General features: G+C 47.3%; 1 protein-coding gene across 1 annotated transcript in view; it reads left to right on the forward strand.

Moving 5' to 3' along the window:
- The first annotated feature begins 252 nt into the window (after window positions 1-252).
- DSCAM (DS cell adhesion molecule) overlaps window positions 253-21,239 on the forward strand; it is a 526,318-nt gene continuing 505,331 nt past the window's right edge. The window contains exon 1 of the mRNA XM_058661256.1: window positions 253-352. Coding sequence (XP_058517239.1) covers window positions 253-352 — 100 coding nt within the window. The remainder of the gene's footprint in view (window positions 353-21,239) is intronic.

Genomic DNA, 21,239 nt, shown 5'->3' on the forward strand with positions numbered 1-21,239 from the left:
TTCATTGCTTTCCTTAGCTCATAAGCAGGGAGCTGGATTGGAAGTGGAGCAGCCAAGACTTGAACTGGTGCCCATATGGGGTGCCAGCACTGCAGGCAACATGTGGCTTAACCCTCTAGGTCACAAAACTAATCTTGAGGAAAAGTACTTTATTGGAGAAGGAGCAGGGTGGGGTAGCAAGTAGTTTGTCACAAAGACAGAAGCATCATGCTTCCTTTTACATGCTCCTGCTGTAAGCATTTGGCACTAGCCATGACCACTCAGAGTCTCAGGGGTGAGAAAGAGCTAAGCGAGGGCCTGGTGACTGCCGGAGGAGGTGAGGCAGGCAAGGGCCTGGTGACGGCCGGAGGAGGTGAGGCAGGCAATGGCCTGGGTGACGGGCGGAGGAGGTGAGGCAGGCAAGGGCCTGGTGACGGGCGGAGGAGGTGAGGCAGGCAAGGGCCTGGTGACGGGCGGAGGAGGTGAGGCAGGCAAGGGCCTGGGTGACGGGCGGAGGAGGTGAGGCAGGCAAGGGCCTGGTGACGGGCGGAGGAGGTGAGGCAGGCAAGGGCCTGGTGACGCGCGGAGGAGGTGAGGCAGGCAAAGGCCTGGGTGATGGCCGGAGGAGGTCAGTTAGATAAAGGCCTGGGTGGTGGCCAGGGGAGGGTAAGCTTTAGCAGGTTCATCTGAGGAGACAGCCCCTACCACCTTGCCCTGGCATCACAGGAGGCCTTGACATCCACAGCTGGCTTTTTGTCTTAGCGACAACCTCATTATCGGCTGAACCTCAACCTCACAGCCCAAGGGCCTCCACCTCCTTGCCTTGTTGGAGCAGCCTCTGTCCTGGTCACTGCTGGCGCTGGTTGCCAGCACCCTCAGCATGTTGCGAAGGAGGCCTGCTTCCACCTTGACCTCCTGCCATGTTGAGCAGCCCACGTGCTTGGAGCTTCCTGGGACACAGGCTTCTCTGAAGTGGCCCGAGAAAGGCCGCCCCGGGTGTTCCCAAGCCTGCCTGGCACTTGGATGTCAGGATTGTGTTGGATGAGAGTCAACCAAGGCTGCATCCCAGAGGTTGGCATCCCTAGGCGTGGCCCCGTGGCTGTGCTCTGCAGGGATTGCTGGGAGCCACAGAGCATGTGGTCTGCAACAGTGGAGGACAAGCTGATGCTGCTGGAAGCAGTGGACAAGCTAGGGTAGAAACACACATGAAAACATGGGGAACATGTATGTTGTGATGCTGTTCCCAGAATGACATCAGCAGAGCACAGGCACTGGGGGTGGCTCTGAGCTGTGGGGTGCAGTCTGGGCTGACCTTGACTGACTCAGTGATGTCATCGCAGCCTGTGATCTGCTCAAGCCCAGGTGGCGCCTAAAACCTGCTTTCTCCTGGTGTGCCCGAGTCGGTCAGCAGAGGATTTTGTAAGTGGTTTTGTAAGTGATTTTCCACTTTTCCTCTTTCTCTTTCTCTTTCTTTATCCTCGGTTATGTTTCTTTTTATCCCTGTCACTAAATTTCTGCGTATGTAGCAAAAATAAAATGCTATGGGTCCCTTAGACTACACATGCACACACATGTGCATACATGTGCATGGCCTTGAAACACATTCACACACATGAATTCACACACAAGAACACACTTCTATGGTACGGATACACATGCACACAAGATACAGAGCACACAAGCCCTCATCTCACATACACAGACACACAGACATACGTGTATGCAGACAGGCACATTCACATAAACAGACATACACAGGCATATACACATGTAAGTCTATGTACACACACTCACAGACATATAAGTATACTCATCACACACCCAGAGGTGCACACACAGGCATGCACACATCCGCTCACACACGCACCCATACACACAGAGAAAGAAATGATGGTGACCACGTGTGAAGTGCCATGATTGGCAGCACTGGCCCTGTCAGGGGACACCAAGCGTGCACCACGCAGCTCATGCTGTCAATTAGCTGTGATGCCGGGGACCAAGCATGAGCAGGGCTGGAGCTAAGAGCCGGTGGCCTGCGTTTGCGCCTGACACCGCATGGGGAGCTGTCGGGGAGGATGCTAGCATCAGCCAGGGTGGTGGTCTTGAGCAGCACTAATTTCAGTCCCATTTTACCTCCCATTCCAATGACATGGGCTTCCTTACACCTGTCACCTGAAAGGCCACCCTGTCCAGGCTGGAAATGACAGAGGTGTGGCATGAAGGCACAGAAAGCATGCAGAATCCTCCTGCCAGCACTTTCCTGGCGCGTTGGCTGTGCGCTTTACTCTCAGGGCCTGGACTCAGCCTGTCTCACCCACAGGCCCAGCTCTGTCTCTCTCTTGCGGGCTGAATGACTGCATGGGAAAGCAGCTCCAGGAGGAGCGTAGCTAGGGGCGGCTCCCAGTACAGAACAGGTTGCTTTCCTGCAGCTAGCAGCTGCCTAGCATCCTGGTGAGCATGCTCCCTTCCTGTGCTCCTTATCCATGGGTTGTATACATTCCCAGTGGAGTAGCCTTCCTTTTAAAAGGTTTTGCAGCTGCTGTTTTGTTATTATTATTTTTTCAATAAACTAATTGTCATTTGAAGGTTTGGGCTATGTCTGTCTTGGTAGCAGACATTTCTTTGTGGAATGTGGGATGCATTGGAAATGACCTAGTTTATAGCTGACACGAAACCTGAGAGCTGATGCTCACTGCAGCTCCATGTCGCTCAACATCTCCCTTTATTGCCTGTCACCCGCCATCAGGCATCAGACGGTGACAGGTCAGTTCTTCTGTGCATTTTGGTTTTGGATCTGCCTGCACGTACTTACCAAATGCATACAAAAATGAAAGGTTAGCTCTTGTATCTTCCTTCAGGGAGGGGAGTGGAAGCGAAGGGTAAGGATTCCAGCTGATTTGGCCCCAACGGTTCGTTATTTTTAATAAAGCCGCAGACTGACTGGCCGGACTTCCCCACTGTAGATCTAATTAGTCTTTCTCCCACCCCCACCCCTTGCTGGCTGACGGAGCCGAGGAGGGAAAAGGCGGCAATTTGAAACCTTGTTAGAAATTTATGAAGTGCTAAAATGTTTTATTCCCAGAGGCTGCCTCGCCAGCTGTCACCGGAGCACATGGCTGCCTGCCTCCCTGCTCAAGCGCTTGTTGGGGGAAGAGTGGAGGGGGGCTGTGGTGGGGGACAGGAGGGAGCCCCTGCCAGAGTGCAGAGCTGGGGAAGACCTTGTGGGGTCATCAATCCGACTGCGCAGGTCAGCTGGTGCGGTGGGTGAGTGGCCTGTGTTATTGGGACATGTTCGAGTGCAGTGGGTGGATGTGCCCAAGGCTATGGCCCCTTACCACCTCCAGGAGGAGGTGCAGGCAGTGCCATGTGAGGGGTGGCTGTGTGAGTGGAAATTAAACAAACAAATGTCTATTTTGTGGATGGAGTCTGGCAGGTAATTGGCTTATTTTTAGCAAAATGTCCCTGGAGGAACATGGGGAGAAAACCCCTCTTCACTTCCTCCCATTCATCAGAAGGTGATGCAACTGGGAAAGCCAGAGGAACCTCCTACCCCCAATTTGCCCCTGTGGCTGCTGGCTGCTCAGGAGCCTCTGATTTCTTACTCAAGGGACAATGCTTATTCCCTGGGGCTGTCAGGTGCCTGGGCTTGCAGCTCCTTGGGGGGCACATTTGCACCCACTCCTAGAAAGCATACTTCTGCTTTGCCAACACATCCTGTTTTTTTCCTGTCCTCACATCTTTCTCTATGTCAATGACAAAAAACCCGGGTCCCTTAACTGGCCTCTGAGTGCTGGGTTCTCCAGCAGGGCTGTGGTCTGCACTTGCGCTTAGCCTCCCAGGAGAGCAGCCTGTCATTGCTAACAGTGGTGACTTCCCAGGTCACATCCCCCATTCTTCTTGGTCTTCCCTTCTGCACTTGGCTCCTTTCCTGGCCCACAATTCCTGAAATGACCCCCCGGGCAAATGACTTTCACTTTGGCTCACAGTCTTCCTCCAGGGAATCCAAAGGCAGGCAGGTTTACTATGTCCCAAATGTTGCTTGTCTTGCCCATGTCTTAGGGGAGTCTTTGCTCCTGGGAGTGGATTCCAGAGGAGGTGGTGGTCCTGGTTCAGGCTAGGGTCCTGTGTGTGAGCAAACAGAAGCAGGTGCTGGGGAGAATCAGGACTCAAAGAGTAGCAGGGCCAACACATGCCTGGAGCGTGGCTCCAATGTGGGTGTTGATAAGAGTGGGGTGCAGACTGGGGAGACGTTGGCCTTACCAACACCTGAGCTGGGGAGGAGGAGCCAGCCTGAGGACACAAAAGGCCCTGCCACCATTTCTTTCCACTTTGGTTATTATTACACTAGTAGATTTGCTGCTAAGAACCTTGGGACAGCTGCTTTGGATTGCAGATGGAGTTTGTAAACGTAGAGAGATTAAGGAACAAGTTCAAGGTCGTAACAGACTAGCTTTGGAGCCCTGAACCGTGCTTGGTAACACGTGCTATGGTCAGTTCCACACCAGCCAAAGGTTGGACTGTGTTTGGCTTCATTCGTTCTACAGCGTTTCACTTTTTGCTTGTTCACATCTTGATTGTCCCAAGCGTCCTTTGTGTGCCTGTTGGGTGTGTGCTCCATTTGGGATCAATCGACGGCACTAACACTGCAGTAGGGAAGAAAGCTAAATCGGACATTGAGGACGACCCTACTCATCTTAAGGTTGTTTAAAAGCGATTACTGCCATTACTTGCAAGTTCTACCTCAGGCAACTTGCATAGTAATGTGCACCTAATAATCCAATTAGTCTGGAAATGGATTAGTCTCTTTCTTGACCAGGGCAAGTAATTTTAAATGCTGTGCATCATGGGTCTAAGATTGGGTCCATTTGATCTGTTTGTCTTTTGTATAAACATATTGTTTCATTTTAAGTAGAACATCTACACATGCCCTTCATTTATATTCTGACTTCCTTAACTATGACACCTAACTTTTTGTGTTCTATCATTATTTCTGTATTCTTAAGAGGGTGCTTCAAGGTGTTCTTGAAGAGTGGAATTAAAAGGTAAATTTATGTTGTGCAAAGCATTTTGAACATTTGTAGTGATATGTATTATCTATGGATTTTTGAAGCTCCCTGGAATTTGGTGTTCCCAGAATGGTTACACTGGACTAACTACTCACATACGAACAGAAGTTCCATGGGTTGAGATTCTTTTCCAGAACTGGTAGACCACAGGATGCCTTCCGATACACTGAATTTAATGAATCTTTTTAGATACTTCTGTTCTAGTTCCCTGCTAATGTGTACCATGGTAGGCAGCAGGCAGTGGCTCAAGAACTTAGCCCTACCACCCTAGTGAAAGACTCAGGTGTTTCGATTCCTGGCTGTAGCCTGGCTCAACCCCTAGTTGTTTTGAGGAAACCTACATTCATTAAATAATCACTGGCTCACCAGACCTGGCCCACACAGAGCAGCACAGACAAGCTGGAGCCCCAAGGCCATGGGTCCTGTGCTTAAAAGATGGAAGTGAAGGCTTGTCGCCCGCTGGGGTCTGCCGTCCACTCCCAGTAAAGCTGAAGGACCAATTGTACCATTCCAGGTGTAGGTTACTCAGCCAGGTGTTGATGTGGGATCATATTTTATCCTATTGTTTGGCATCTACTACTGCGTTCATCCCTCTAGCAGATATTCATGGGGTATAACACGGTGCACTGTGTACCATAGGGAAGTTCTGGCTGCCAACGGACTGCAGGGGCATGCCAGGGAGCACATGCCAGGGAGCACATGCCAGGGTATCTCTTAGTGATGTCATAGTTTATGTTAGAGCAGGAGATGCTGCTCGTACTGTGATGCCACTGGCTGAGGACACCTGGCTCAGAGTGCAGCCCCATCAGGACACATCCTTGTCACTTCTGGAAGATTCCCTGACTAACCTCCTCCTTCCACTTCTTCCTCCTTGCTAGAGCCTTATCCATTCAGGGGCTTCCTTTCGTCTGTGTTCTTATCTCAATGTATAGCAGCGTTTTAAAACTGCTTACATTGTTACTTCAAATCTTTTGTTGAGTTTGTCAGATGTCAGCGTTGCCAATGGTTTATGTTCTTAAGGAAATAAATAAAAAAATATTTTTAAGAGATTTAATCATTTACATGAAAGAGGAGAGAGAATAAGAGAGAAGTGTTTATCTGTGGTTCACTCCCCCAAGTGCCCGTAGAAGCTAGAGGTTGGGCCAGGTCAAAACCATGAACTCAGAACTTTAAGTCTTTCACATGGGTAGCAAAGTCAAGTTCTTGAGCTACCGCATGACACTTCTCACAGTGCACATTGTCAGGGAATTGTTTGGAAGCAGGGAATAGCTGGGACTGAATCGGGTGCTCTGGTAGGGAATACACATGGTCCACAAGCTCCTTCATTCACTGAACCTAAGGAGGGACAGATAAGATCGTCTCCATCTCTTGATGTGCTGTCCACCGGGGAAGGTGGCATTTCCCTAAGCCACCCAGGAGAGAGCCCAGCATGGCGAGTGAGGCCACAGCAGGAGCTGGTTTGGAGAAAGGAGAGAACACAAGGGAAAGAAGCGCCTCCAGATGAAGCTTCTGGGACCTGTTCTCCTTCCTGGGTACCAGCCCTCGGGCCTCTAAGTCACAGCCCACATGCAACAGAAGTACACCTGCAGTTCCCTGTTCCACATCCCGGCCAGTGGGAATTTGGATTGTCAGTCTTATATTTTGTTCCTACCTTTCACTAATTCAGTATGTGAAATTTACACCCACCTTGCAGCTGTAATCTGCATTGTCCATTTAACTAATGAGATGGAACTTCATTGTGTGTGTGTGTGTGTGTGTGTGTGTGAGCACATCTTGTGCTTCCTGTACTGTGAAATGCCTCATGGAGTCCCGAACTATTTCCCTTTGGGATCATGTGTTTTTTTTTCCCCAGTAGGCATTTCCCCTTGTAGTCTTCATACTAACATTTTGTGGATATATTGTTCTAGTAAATTTAGATAACAGTTTGTGTCTTATATTTCACCTTTTTGTTGTGTTGTTTGATGAATAAGTGACAGTAACCTTGTAATTTTTATTAGTTTTTATCTCTTAAGCAGTGATTTCCTAGCACACACACTCCAGGTCTCCATTTCTTTATCTGTCTCTATTCCACCACTCTACTGGTCATCTTGGCGCTTTAGGATTCTTGCAAGAGTGAGAGGCCATGGTTACTTTTATTTTTGTTGGGTTTGCTTTAGATCTATTGAACAATAGACTAGGTGATAGGCATTTTTGGCTTCAAAGTTAAATCTTGGGGGATGATGCAGTCAGTTCTTTCGGTCAAGACCTAGTGGGAAATCCAGAGCCCATTGGGTCTGATAGAAACATGGTATGTGAAGGTGCTTGAAGAAGTTTCTGGAAAGATTGAATTGAAGGATGAGTTTGTGTGGATGCCCAGAGTTTTGAAGGCTTTCTGCAGACTGCCTTTGTGTCTTGAAGATGTTTTTATTGTTTTGAAGCAACATTTTGTGTCCATCTGCAATAGTAATTTTATACAAATTGGATCTTTCTTCCTTGCTAGTATGAATACTTCTTCATTACATCTTTGGGGGAGCCTAATTCAACAGTGCTAGCAGGTCAATCTTTTGTATTATGTCAGTGTAGGGAAAAAGTGCAGAAAATGAGAATGTTTTCTGGAACCTTCTAAAGGCTTGATTTGTTCCAGGTGACAGATCCATTTGACAGACCTGGAGTAGGGTAAGAGGACATGATTGTGACAAATGGCAATTCAGCTATAGCAGAGATATTGCCAGGAGTTGATGATGCAGAAATAAGTTTCGGGCAAGATGACAAGAGCTTGGGGAGTCTGTTCGTGGCATTTTGCCATGTGACTGCCTCATGCATACCAGGTAGATGCCACAGAAACGGTCTGTGGCATAAGCCTATGCTCAGAAGCGGCTGGGCTGCCAATGCTGTACACATTGCGTCTCTGTGGAAACAGGTGACCCAGACACTCTGCTTTCAGAACACGAAGATCATTCAAGGCAAACCTGCTAAACCCTGCTTAAAGGAGAACTGCACAACTCCATGCAAATGTACTTCTTAGAGACAGTGCCAGTTTGTGTAGTGCAAGATGCCTTTGAAAAATCATGCGTGTGTCTTTCAGACACATGTTTAAGAATACTGCTGCTTACCCACTGGGTGATCTGGAGCACACACTTAACATGTTTCATCAATTGATTTCCCCCTCTTTCAAATGAAAATAACCTTGAAGATGTTGATCACAGCAAAGACAATGCTGCTGCTGATGATCGCAGCGATGATGATGGCATCCGTAGCCATGATGGCAACCATGGAAACAGTGATGATGTCACACTTCTATGATTGATATGAGGATGAACCTTGAAGCAAACCAAGAACCCAGCCCAGATCCCAATACACTAAATGGGGTTGATGCAGTTACAGCTGCCCTTAACTTTCTCCTCCCAATCAGCTTGGTGTTGTAGGTGCTCTTTGACTATGCACAAGGGTTATCAGTTTCCTATGGCTGCCGTCACAAATGTTCACAAATTTCATTGACTTAATACACACTTGTCAAAGGGCAAATGCCAGAGTCTCTGGACTGAGATCAGTCCTGGTAGGCTCTGCGAGAGAGGGAGGATGCTTTCAAATATGGTGCCGAGAGGACTGGAGATCCATATACAAATGAGGAAAATTGGACTGTTTTACACCATTCACAAAAATCCACTCAAACAGATTGAAGCATTAGGTGTAGGACTGGGACTAAAAGCCTCCTAGAAAAAGCATCAAGAGGAATCTTAATGGTAATGATGTCATGGTTATGACAGCAAAAATACAAGCAGCAAAGCAGAAATGGATGAGTGGGGCCACTCTAGAAAGTGTGGACCCTTGACATTTTGGGAATTAATTCAGCCAAAAAAAAATATGATATCAAACTCAACAAAGTCTCACACCAAATAATGTCCCTCTCTAATGAACGGAATGGTTGCACATAGTGATACAGCAAAAAGTCGGGGCCTGGGAGAAAGGGAGGACCTCCCCGGGGATTCCTGTGAAAAGAGTAACTGGGCACTCACTGAGACAGCCCGCTTCCCCTAGAGCCCAGGCTCCCATTCCATCCTTACTGTTACTCAGGCCAGCACCCTGCATGGTAGTAGGTCTTCCTGCTGGGCCAGCTTCTCCTATGGGTACTGATTGGAGTCTTGGCTACTCCACTTCTGATTCAGCTCCCTACTAATGACTGGGAAAAGCAATGGAAACGGTGCAAGACCTTGGGCCCCTGGACCCACATGGACAACCAGAATGACACTGTTGCCTTCTGATTTCAGACGAGCTGGGCTCCAGAACTGTGGCTATCTGGGGAGTGAATCAGCAAATGGAAGATCTCCCTCTGTCTCTTCTCTCTCCGTCTCTCCTTCTCTGTGTGTAACTCTGCCTTTCAAAGAAAAATAAATAAATCTTTTAAGAATTTTAACAGTTTATTTCAGAATAGATTTAAATTTGTCAAACAAAAATTGTGAGGGAGTAATACAAAGAATTCTCCTACAACCCTCACCCCTTGTCCCCTATCAACACCTTGTTAGTATCTTCTATAACTTAGCTGTTATCGCAATTTTCTTGCTGGTATTGCTCTTGCATTTAAGAAATATTTACATTTTTTATATTTATGAAGTATCTGTTTTATGAATATTTTCTTTCAGGGTATAGCTTGTCTTTTCTATTTTATTAATTTTTAAAATGGACTCATAAAAGTTGCACATATTTATGTTGCATAATGCAATGTTTCAACACATGTATACATTGTGCAATGTGCGAATCAGGGTGCACTATGTATGTTTCCTCATTATATATTTTTTCATCATCTCTTTTTTATAGTATTTTTAAAATCTTTTATTATTTCCCATGATGTGGTTTTTTAAGCAAAGGGATTCCTCCCCGCTCCAGTTCCCCCTCTCACAATGTTCCTCCATATTATTACATTAGTGTAGTTCTTTAGTAACAGTTAGCAGTCTAGCATTCTGCTGTTTAAGTGCGTCATGGCACTGTAGGTATAGACAAAGGTAGAAAGTCTAGGATTGCACTGTCAGGGGACATTTAATTGTCTCACTGGAAGTCCTCCTCTTATTTGGGAGTACAGATGCATCCTGCAATGTATCTTCGCTTTCCAGTGTGCTAGTCTCCATTATACAGTTCATCTATGGAAATATAAGTATATACATATTCATCTATATGTATTTGTTTTGTATTTTGCCTTAATTCAGGCAGAACATATAATATTTGTCCTTTTGGGATTGGCTTGTTTCACTGAGCATGATAGTCAAGAGTTGGGCCTATCAGTTTCTTTATCCATTCCCATTTTGATGGGCATCTGGGCCTTAACAACCGACTGTACATTGTGCTGCTGTAAATGTCTATAAATGTAAGGTTGTAGGCTGCTGTCTCATTTGCATTTTTCACTTCATTTGGGTATATTCCTAGGAGTGAAATAGCTGGGTCTTAAGGTGAATCAATTTTCAGTTCTTTTAGCACTGTCTGTACTGACTTCCATAGTGGTTTTATTAGCCTACACTCCCACCAACAGCGAAGGAGGGTACCTTTCTCCCCACATCCATACCAGCAGGTGTTGTTGGTAGAGTTCTGAATGTAGACCGTGCTCACTGAAATTAGGTGGAACCTCAATGTGGTTTTTATTTGTGTTTCCCTAATAGTGAAAAATGCTGAGGCTTCCCAGCTATCTTTTAGCCGTTTGGATTTCTTCTTTTGAAAAAGGCCTGTTCATTTCTTTTATCCCTTTTAAGATTTATTTATTTTTATTGGAAATGTAGATTCAGAAAGAGAAGGAGAGAGAGAAAGATTTTTGTATCCAGTGGTTCACTCCTCAAATGACCACAGTGTCTGGAATTGAGCTGATCTGAAGCCAGGAGCTTCTTCCGAGTCTGCCACATGGGTGCAGCATCCCAAGACTTTGGGTCATCCTGCACTGCTTTCCCAGGATCTAAGTAGGGAGCTGGATGGGAAATAGAACAGCTGGACATGAAATGGCATCCATATGGCAGCCTGGCATGTACAAGGTGCAGGATTAACCAATCAAGCTATTGCCAGACCCTCCTTCATCCATTTTTAAACAGGATTCTTTTTTTGTTGAGTTTCTGAAGTTCTTGGTAAATTCTGGATGCTATTCCTCATCAGTTGTGAAGTGTGCAAAGATTTTCTCCCATTCTGCTAGTTGTCTTTATTTTGTTGGTGGTTTCCTTTGCTGTACAGAAGCTTCTTAGTTTGGTGTAGTCCTATTTGTTTATTCTGTCCTTGACTACCTTTGCTGTTGGTGACTTTTCTAAGAAATCTTCAGCAATTCCTATATCTTACATTTTCCTCCTTCACTTTGATGGTTTCTGGGTGCAGATTTAGGTCCTTGATCTGTTTAGAACTGCTTTTTGTATAAGGTGAGGTGGGTGGGGGATCTTGTTTCTTATTTCAACAAGTAGATATCCAATTGTCCCAAAAGCATTTGTTGAAGACACTAACCTTTTACTCTGGATTACTTTCAGTTCTCTGATCAAAGAGATTGGCTGTACATGTGTGGACTCATCTCTGGGGCTTCTACTCTGTTCTGTTTATCATTTTCTTTGGTTTTATATCAGTACCAGACTATTTTTTATTACTATTGCTCTATAGTATGTCTTGAAATCTGGAATTGTGATTATTCCAGTTTTATTTTTATTTTTCAAAATAGCTGTGGCCATTTGTGGTCTCTTGTGTTTCCAAATGATTTTTTTATATCAACTTTGCTGTTTCTGGGAATGTTCTTGGGAGTTTGGGTTGGGATTGCCTTGAAAATGTGTATGCCTTTTGTTAATATGGATATTTTGATGATGTTAATAAGATCTGCCCAGGATCATGGGTAAACTTCTCTGTCTTTGAATATCTTCTTCTATTTCTAGTTTTGTCATTTTCATCATACCATTCTGTCATGTCTTTGGCTAGGTTTATTCTAAGGTATGTAAGGTTTTTGTTCCTGCTATTTTGAAAGGAATTGTTTGTACAAGTTCTTACTCCGCCATGGAGTCGTGTATACTTGGATGGAGCTCCTAAAGCCAGAGCTGTGGAACTTCCTCAGTGTCTCTCATGCAGGTGGCAGAGACTAAACATTTATCATCTGCTCCCTCCCAGGGTACATTAGTAGGGAGTTCTGGATCAGAACTGGAGCAAGTGGGATTCAAACCGGTGCTCTTAGCCTATGTGACTATGTCCACCCCTCTCCTTATAGTGGGACGAGAAACTTCCAGATAAGATTATTGTTGCCGGGGTTTGATGTTTCAGGGATACAATGCCATGAAATTTCTTAGCATGGTGGAGGAGGGCAGCTAGTTAGATGCCTCACAACCATGCCATAGGCTGTGAGCAGCAGGAATGTGAGTGGCAAGTTGCACCCTTTTTCAGGATCTTGACACTTGCGACCAAGTGGCCTGCTGAAAGCCAGGAGAGAGCCTTTCTACTCTGAGGTAGTGTGTGGCTTTTCTTGCATGACTCTAAGTTCTGTATGCTCCTTCACTCCTTGTATTTCCTCTTGTTGGCTTTGTCTGCTTGCTCATGTATCCCTTCAGTCAAGTTGAATTCATTCAACCGGTAGGTGAGAAAGATGAATTCCTTTGCCATTTATTTATGGATGTTTACCAATTTTACAAATTGGTTTATGAAGAGTGGGCTTGTTTGAGTTTCAAACCAATGAGCACTTCTGTTTGGCGTCATAGATGCAGGTGAAGATTGTTAGAATTGTAGACTCATTCACTTTGTCTAGTGTCTTCCAGTGGTTTGTCATGATTTTCTAGCTTTAAATGGGAGATGCCATTTGGAAGCCAAGAAGGTGGAGCTGCCAGAGGTTAGGGGGAGAGCAGAGATGGTATAGACAAGGGCATTTCAGACGCTGAGTATAGATGGGTTCAAAGACAAATTAATGATGGTGTAAAAGATTTTTGAAATCCATGCATGCAGGGGGTCTTTAGAGAGTTCGTGGAAAACCCTGTGGAAGATAAGCTGTGAGGGGAATGCACGTGTGTACTGTGTCAAACCCTTTGCTTCATTTTTCCATGAACTTGGGAAGTATGCCTGTATTAATAACCAGGAAACCACCTTCCAGAGTTTGCTCTTCCACATGCCATTTTTAGGGGATCAGAAAGCAATTGGACAGAGGGTTGTGGAGAATCAGAGAACTCAATCTGGGTTGTGACTGCAGAGGTGGATGGAGCTCTCAGTGGGCATCTTTGAGAGGAGGCTGCCTGGCACATGATTTTCAGATCCCAGATACATCTGTTTACAGCCACAAGACAGGTGCCTGCTCACCCTGCGAGAACTCAGTGTCGTGGGCTCCATGCCTATAGTAAGTGCAGTCGTCCAAGCCAGGCCCTGTGTTCTCTCTGTAGACTTGGCAGAGCACCCAGCTCTGACCAGCTCCTCTTACGTCACCCCTTTTAAGGCGGCTGTTGACGATTTACAAAGCCCTCTTCCAGGCTTCACCTGAGGGAGTCCTGCAGCTGGATTCTACTACAAGCTGTCCATCCCTGGGTCATGGTTTCCTTGCATCTTCCAAACAAGAATCTGAGTTCCGTGGGGGCAGTCACTGCTCCCCAGATAATCCCTAGTCAGTGCTAATCTCCTTCAGCCCACAGTGGACCCATCTTCTTGTATTTCATTCTACATCAGTGTCTACAGTATTTTGAGTTAAGACCTCTCACTTCTGATGGGTTTGAAGGCACCTGATGGTGAGGTTTTAGTGATACTAATGAGACATCTTGGTTTCTTGCTTACACCTTGAGTCAATTAACAAGAGAGACATGCAGAGAGACAAATAGACGGGCATGCATCCAACCCAAATATATTAAAATATATTTCATATACATTAAAAATATATATACTAAAAAATTGGTCTAGGATTGAGACGCTGATGAGTGGCAACAGTGGCCTTCCCATACTGACCCCATAGGACCAGAAACAGCTGGGTCCCTAAAGCCCTTCCTCTCTCCACAGGCAGGCCTTGCCACTTAAGACAGGGACACTTATGCAGTCTGCAAACACCTGTGAGATGGCAGAGGAGAAGGGGTGAGGTGCCACATCCTCTCTCAAGCACCTCTCTGGTAAGTTACTCATAATGAACAGGAAGAAAGAGTCCACAACTTCAGGAGCTCTATGTAATGCAAGGTGATTGTTTTAGGATGTATTCATTTATTTATCTGAAAGGCAGAGTTATGGTAGGGAGACAGGGGAAGAGAGATCTTCCACTATCAGGTTCAATTCCCAGTTGGCCATTATAGCCAGGGCAAAGGTGACAGCCAGAAGTTTTAGTTTCCCATGTGAGCACCAGAGACCTAAGCACTGGGACCATTTTCTACTGTTCTCCTGGGAGCATTAGCAGGAAGCTGGACGGGAAGCAGAGCAACTGGGCAAGGACCACTAACAGATGGGATTCCTGTGTCGCAGGCAGTGGCTTAATTGGCTGTACTCTACCAAAGGGGTCTCTACTGTGGCACACTGGATTCTTTGGGCTGGGTGACACTTTCCAGCAGGAACCATCCTGTGTGCTCTAGGATGTAGACTCCACCCTGGCCTATGCTCATTGGGTGCCAGGGTGTCTCCTGAACCCAGGGCTGATAACAAACCATTTTGTAAACATGACCCTAAATTGCCACCACCATGGGAAATCCCTTTTCTCTAAGATAGAGTCTCTGCAAAGAAAGAGAAGGTGAGAGTAGGGAACTGAATTATAAAAATGAAAGGCAGGCAGCTTTCCCCTCAAAGGCGCTCCTCAGATCCCACCAATCAGAATCCAGCTCCCTTATCCTTCCAGGCTCCCATCTGTTCACCACCCCTCCCTGTGCATGCAGCACCCGCAAACTACCTGGGAAGAGGGCAACAGCCACCTGGCTCTGTTTGTGATGATTCCTTCCAAATCAAGATTTGACAAAGGAAAGGAAGAAGTAGGAATTGGGACACAGACCACATACAGAAGGAAGACCTTGCAAGGACATGGGGAGGATAAGCAGATGCTGTCTGCAAGCCCATAGGGAGGCCTCAAGCACAATCAAGTTACCTTCACCTTGATCCTGGACTTTGAGCCCCAGGACTGTGAGTCAGGAAATGTCTCTTGCCTAAGTCCTCCGGTGTGCGGGATTTTGTACCGGAAGCCTCAGGGGACCGACAGGGCTTCCATGGGACCCTCTCCCCACTGCCTGCACCTGAACTGTCATGTCTCAGTGCCCTCCCTCCACCTCCTCTTCATGGCACCTGCCAGCGGAGGGGATGGGAGCTTGCTCGTGTCATTGCCATCATTGCTGCGGTGGCCTTTCCTGTGTTGAAACCACTACTGCAAGTATGACATGGCAAGGTTAAAGCAGTCCAGTTCCTTGTGGCTACAGAGTCTGTATGTGAGCTTGACTTGGACCCCTTTCTGAAGTTTCCTACTTATGGCACTCATCACTTGCTGAAGTACAGAGTTACTGCTCTGATCTGTTTCCAGTTTTCCAGTTTGCATTTTAAAGACATGATTTGAAAGTAATTTATTTTTTAATATGGGGAGTTAGTTCAAACACGTGAGCGTTTAAGTAGTTCTTATGGCAATGATTTGGGGCTGAGTGTTTAGTTTATATTGACCAAATTATTTTCTGCTGCTGACAGAATCACCTCATTGTGTTTTCTAGTAATTTCCATGTAGGCCTTTAGAAGTCCCCATGACAGCTTCACACACAGTACTGTATGCATAATAAGCAAATGGCCATGGGCCTGGTACAACGGCTCAATTGGCTAATTCCTCCCTTCAAGCACTGAGATCCTATATGGGTGCCAGTTCATGTCCTGTCTGCTCCATTTCCCATTCAGTTGCCAGCTTGTGGCCTGGGAAAGAAGCAGAAGATGGCCCACGTCTGTGAGACTCTGTACCCACATAGGAGACCTGAAAGAGGCTCCTGGCTCCCTTGAGCATGTCCAGCCTGAAGTATCTGTGACCCAGCAAACCAGTTTATGGGTGATGGAAAACTCAGAGTCCACGGATCCCCGCTGGGCATGCCCTCTTGCCAGTGGGCCCCGCGATCAGTGCGTCTTTCACCACAGATGGGGGCTTTGGGGAGGCCTTTGGCAGAAACTGATCTGCCAGAGTCATATTTTCTGGTTTGGGTGTTTCCATCCCAGGCTGAGTTTTAATTCTGGGAAGACAGTTTGGGAATGTAGAGAATTAGAATTTTCTAGAACAAAAAGAGACAGAGGTTTAAATGCTGTCACCAGAGACATTGTGTCAGCAGAGCTCACTTTATTTTTGTGCCGCTGTCATTTGAGGACATCTTGTTGAGGCTCAACCTCTCTAAATGGAAGAGACTTTTAGAAAGAACATGGTTTTGCAACTCTTCAAAAGGCACCACATGGTGCCTTGCCATGGACAGAATGCGGGAGGATTTTTTAAGTCCTTATTTTGCAATAATGCTTAGATCAAGGGTGTTCAATTCCAGGATCTTAACCTTTCAGGGACTTTGTGTGCTTCTTCTGAAAGCATGTCCTTTGAGAATGCCATTTCACAGAGGGTTCTGTGTCCAAACCCAGTCCCTGCTTTGGCTAACTTCCTGACACCTAAGCCCAACGCTGGGAAAGTTCAAAGTTCATGTGGGCTTTCACCCCTGACATAAGAGCCATCATGGCTGCCTGGGGCATGTCTTTTAAAGCAGGTTCTGGGCTGTGACTCTTATCTTCAATGCTAGCTGTTCCATCAAGCCACAAACAAAGCCAGGAGGATGAGTTTCCAGCTGAATTGTGAAACATGGTTGTGAGGCAGTGATTCAAGATTCTCATAAGAAGTGCTGGGCTAGGCGCACTGCGTGTTGGAGCTCGCTCCACACAGCTCACACAGTGTAGCAATGCGCTTGGTGGCACTTCCTTGCTAGAAATGAGACTAGCACTTTAGTAAGTGGAGATTCGAGCAATGTCCTTTGGAGAGTTCCTGCCACTACGCAAAGGGCAGGAGGGCCCACTCTTTGAACTACACAGACCTCAAAATTTGGAGTCCTGTGTAACAAATCCCTTCCCATCCCTGGGGTCTCTCTTCCCACCTAGTGCAGTCCGCAGCAATAAAATGCTCAGGTGATGGAATCAGACAGGGGTAGGTGACAATGCCCAGGCAAGGCTGCAATGCCCTGTAGATTTGAGCAGCATTGCAAGTCACTTTTAAATGAATGATTCATCTGAGAATGTTCCACATCAGGGACATCAGTTTCTTGATGCCTCATTGAGTTTGGTCTAAAAGTTATGCGTTCAGAAAGTATTTATTGAGATTCAACTATGTGACAGAAAGTGTTCTGGGCATGGGATACATGACAGGAGAAAATCAACAGACACATCTCCTCTTTAGGGCCTGGACTTTTAGGTGGCTGTTGAGACAGACATTTTAGCAAATGCAGCACATCTGACTGTAAACACAGAGATAGCAGGTGCATGGGGCATCTGCTTTAGCCGGGCTGGGTGGGAGGCTGCAGTGGGGGACACAGGGAGAGCAGGGCATGCCTTGTGGAGAAGGAGGCGGAGCAGGGAGACTGAGAGCGAAGGAGCAAGCCTGATGGCTCCTGGAAACAGGGACTTGGCAAGGGTGACTCACAGGCCACATGGGAGGATACATGGTGGGAGTGGAGTCAGCACAGGAGGGAGGTAGGTGACATCCCAGAAGTCAGGAGAGAGACTCCCTGGCATTTTTGGCTGATGGGTTAGAGTGTGTGTGGGAGCCACGGCAGCACCCAGGGACACCCATGGGGCACCGTGTGGTGGTGGCTGGGATGAGGGAGTGGGCAGAGGATATGGCATGTTTGGAAGGTGCAGCCATCGGACATCCTGCTGAGGTGGATGCAAGGTTGGAGGGAGGCAGGGCCACATGGAGGAGCCCGTGTGCAGTTTGAACAGTTATGGAGACTGGGGGTGTCCTGTGGCACTTTGATTACACGTCGACTTGTTCATGGTTGGAACGGCCTGGGTATGTGCTTGGGTGTCTCCTGCACTCACACAGGTGGGAAAGAATCATGTCTGACAGGAGGGTAGGACAATTTCAGGGAGGCTGGAGGTGGGAACCCAGGCATAACTAAGTGGATTGGGAGGTCAGGGCAGCCATTTACCAGGGCGGTAAATCAACAGATTTCCTCTTTAGGTTCTGTGTGTTTGAATCTCATCAGGTTGTCTCTGCAGGTGAGTTCCACAGCCTGGGGGTGTCGTCAGGCTCCACGCCAACTGTGGGGAGTCTACCTGTGACATGTGGAAGGCAGGAGCAGGTCAGGCTGCTTCTGGGGAGGAAGGAGCAGGAATTGGGATATAGACCACGTGGGAGGGACGCAGGCTCCTGGATACACACCCGTCTCTAGGCTTTGCTGTCTGTGATTTCGTCTTTAAGCTGTGCCTTCTAGTGTTTAGGTCCATATTTGTAAATGCTCCATTTAGATGGAAATGCTTAATCTTTTGGTCTGCATATGAATTCATTTTAAACAAATTTATTTATTTTTATTGCAAAGTCAGATATACAGAGAGGATGAGACAGAGAGGAAGATGATCCACCTGTTGACCCACTCCCCCAAGTTGCCCCAATGGCCAGAACTGTGCTGATCTGAAGCCAGAAGCCCGGAGTCTCGCGGGTGCAGGGTCCCAAGGCCTTGGGCCATCCTCAACTGCACTGTCAGGCCACAAGCAGGGAGCTGGATGGGAAGCAGGGCCCATATGGGATCCTAGCACCTGCAAGACGAGGACTTTAGCTGCTAGGCCACCGCGCTGGGCCTAGATTCATTTATTTTTATGAAGGTATATTTATGTTACTTGGCAGAATCCCAGGGTGAGATCAGACGCAGAAAGAGAGAGCTCCTCCGTGGATTGTTTTGCTCACCATATGGTCACCACAGCCAGAGCTGGGCTGGTTGGAGCTGGCAGCCAGAGGTTTCCTCCGGTCTCCCATGCGAGGACAAGGCCTCCTCTGCTGATTCGCTGGGCTGTTAGCAGGAAGCTGGGTTAGAAGCAGAGCAACCAGGACATAAAGCAGCATCTGTATGGGATGCTGGGGCCACAGGTGGAAGATCAACTTGCAATGCCAGTTCCAGCTCTGGATATGGTGTTCACTTAATGTTATTGGTGCTAAATATTCTCCTTTTCTATTTTTTTCCATACAATACTTCCCTGTGTGGTTAAGTCAATATTGAGGGTTTACATTATTATGGCTGTGTAAATATTAGTTACAGTGGAGCTACAAAGTATACAGAAAGACCTTTTCTATCTATTCGGGCTTTGTTTATCCCTAAGATTAATCAACATTCATTTTCCCCTGCATGTGTAACCAGTCCCTCTCTGCTAACACACCTGACTCTCCAGCAGGATCCAGGATTCCTCCGGCTACACCAGGCTGTGTCCTGGATGCCTCTCTCTGGGGAACCCTCGGCCGCAGTCTGAGGAGTTTCTGTTACAGGTTGACACCCCTGGCATAATGATATTCACAGCCCCGTGGGACATTCGCTTTGCCTCTCACCTTCCTTGGCACCACTGGTACCGAATGGTACCCACTCCTATTGCTTGGTTTGTTGTGCTTTTACTCACCTTCTGGCAGCATTCTGGAAAACAGGACATGAGAGGTAAGCATTCTAACTGCACTATCGAAGTGTGCCAGGTTACATCGCGTGACTCACTGGGCGTGGAACCCGAGGCTAGGACGTGGCGTTCTCTGGTGTGCACAGACACTCTGAGGACAAGCCCCTCGCCCCCCACACTTCCTCGATCAAAACTGGATGCCAATTTCAACCACGACAAACCCACACCTCAAGCGATGACACCGTTCTCCTCAAACAAACAAAAAAGCAAAACAAACAAAAAATCCATTGCCTTGTCTGTGTGCTATAAACTTGTGCGAGCAGGGGCGTGTACTGTGACAGTGCTGCAGGCTAAGCACTTGCGTTTCTGCAGTGACTGAAGTCACGTGAGCTGTGTCCTGATGATACGAGATCACCAGGTGGGCGGCACAGGTGACGTGGAAGTGCACATGGCAGTGCCGCCCAGTGAGGCTGCTGTAGCGTTCCCCAGGGTTGTGTGGGAAAGTCGAGCAGGAGCTCAGGCTTGGAGCGCAGGTGAGGCTCTCCCCATCGGGACTTGGCAGATGTAGGCCGTGCCTGGTAACCCCGGCCTGCACACTGAAGTGCACTGGAGTGGCAGCGACAGAATTTGCATCTATCTCCAAGGACACAGAGGAGGATGGCGCCAGGAGACACCAAGAGCCATGGAGGCTGGCCTGTGGTCTCACATCCTCGGCAAAGCCAGAGGAAGCAAGGAGCAGGTGCCGCGCTCAGGCCAGGTCAGCCAGCAGCTGCTGTGCCCAGAGCCTGTCCCACTCAAAAGATCATTGTCCCTGATGACTTAGGGCGCATTCACAGTTTTGACAATGGTCATTCATTTCCCCATGAAGAGAGAAATTACTCTGAAAAATGAGGTTTGTCTGCATCCTCGGGGCAGGACCAATCGGAGCGTGGAAAGGCAGTGAGAAGAGGGCAGCTGTAGTGAAAGACAACGATGCTAATGCTTTCCTTGGTCAGTGTGCTGAACTAAAAGGACCGTGGATTTTTATCATCCAGTTGCACTGCTTTCACTTCATAATACAGCTATAAGATTAATTACTGAACCTGGGTTTTACATTTCTGGTTGTGCTGCCATTGCAATCTCTGGTGATAATTCGTCTTGTTCTCTGGATGATGTAGTTGGATCCTGTTAATTTCATTTTCCCTGTTATTTTGCTGGTATTTTGTGATTTAGTTGGTTGCTTGTTGCCATGCCTGGGGAGAGGCAATTCTGTGTTTGCCCCTCTCTTCAAGCTGTTACCTTTTCATGCACAGGAAGCGGTTCTGTCCATATTACGATGGTGCTGTCTTTCCCACTTATTTCGGCTGGTTTTCTTCATGCATACTTTGGCACAGGAGGGTGCACTCACCCCTGTTTGTTCTTAGTTGGCCTGTTTGTGCTTCTGACTCTTAGGAAGTCACTCCCTTGATCTGGCTCAGTCAGGTGCCTGGCTGCTTGTGATCCACATTCTCACGGTGTCCCTGACCCTCCAAAAGGCCGCTTTGTGCCCTTCCGAACCTTCGAGCCCCGCTGTCAACACTAGAACGTAGCAGACTAATAATCACATTCATCTGCGACAGAGGCTGAGCTCCTGGAGCATGCGTGCTTAGTGCCCGTGAGGCTAATGAGGGGGATTTCCTTCCAGAGGAAGGGACTTTGTCACCAGAGGGAATT

Source organism: Ochotona princeps, chromosome 3, assembly GCF_030435755.1.
Source record: "Ochotona princeps isolate mOchPri1 chromosome 3, mOchPri1.hap1, whole genome shotgun sequence".
Classification (NCBI taxonomy): Eukaryota; Metazoa; Chordata; class Mammalia; order Lagomorpha; family Ochotonidae; genus Ochotona; species Ochotona princeps.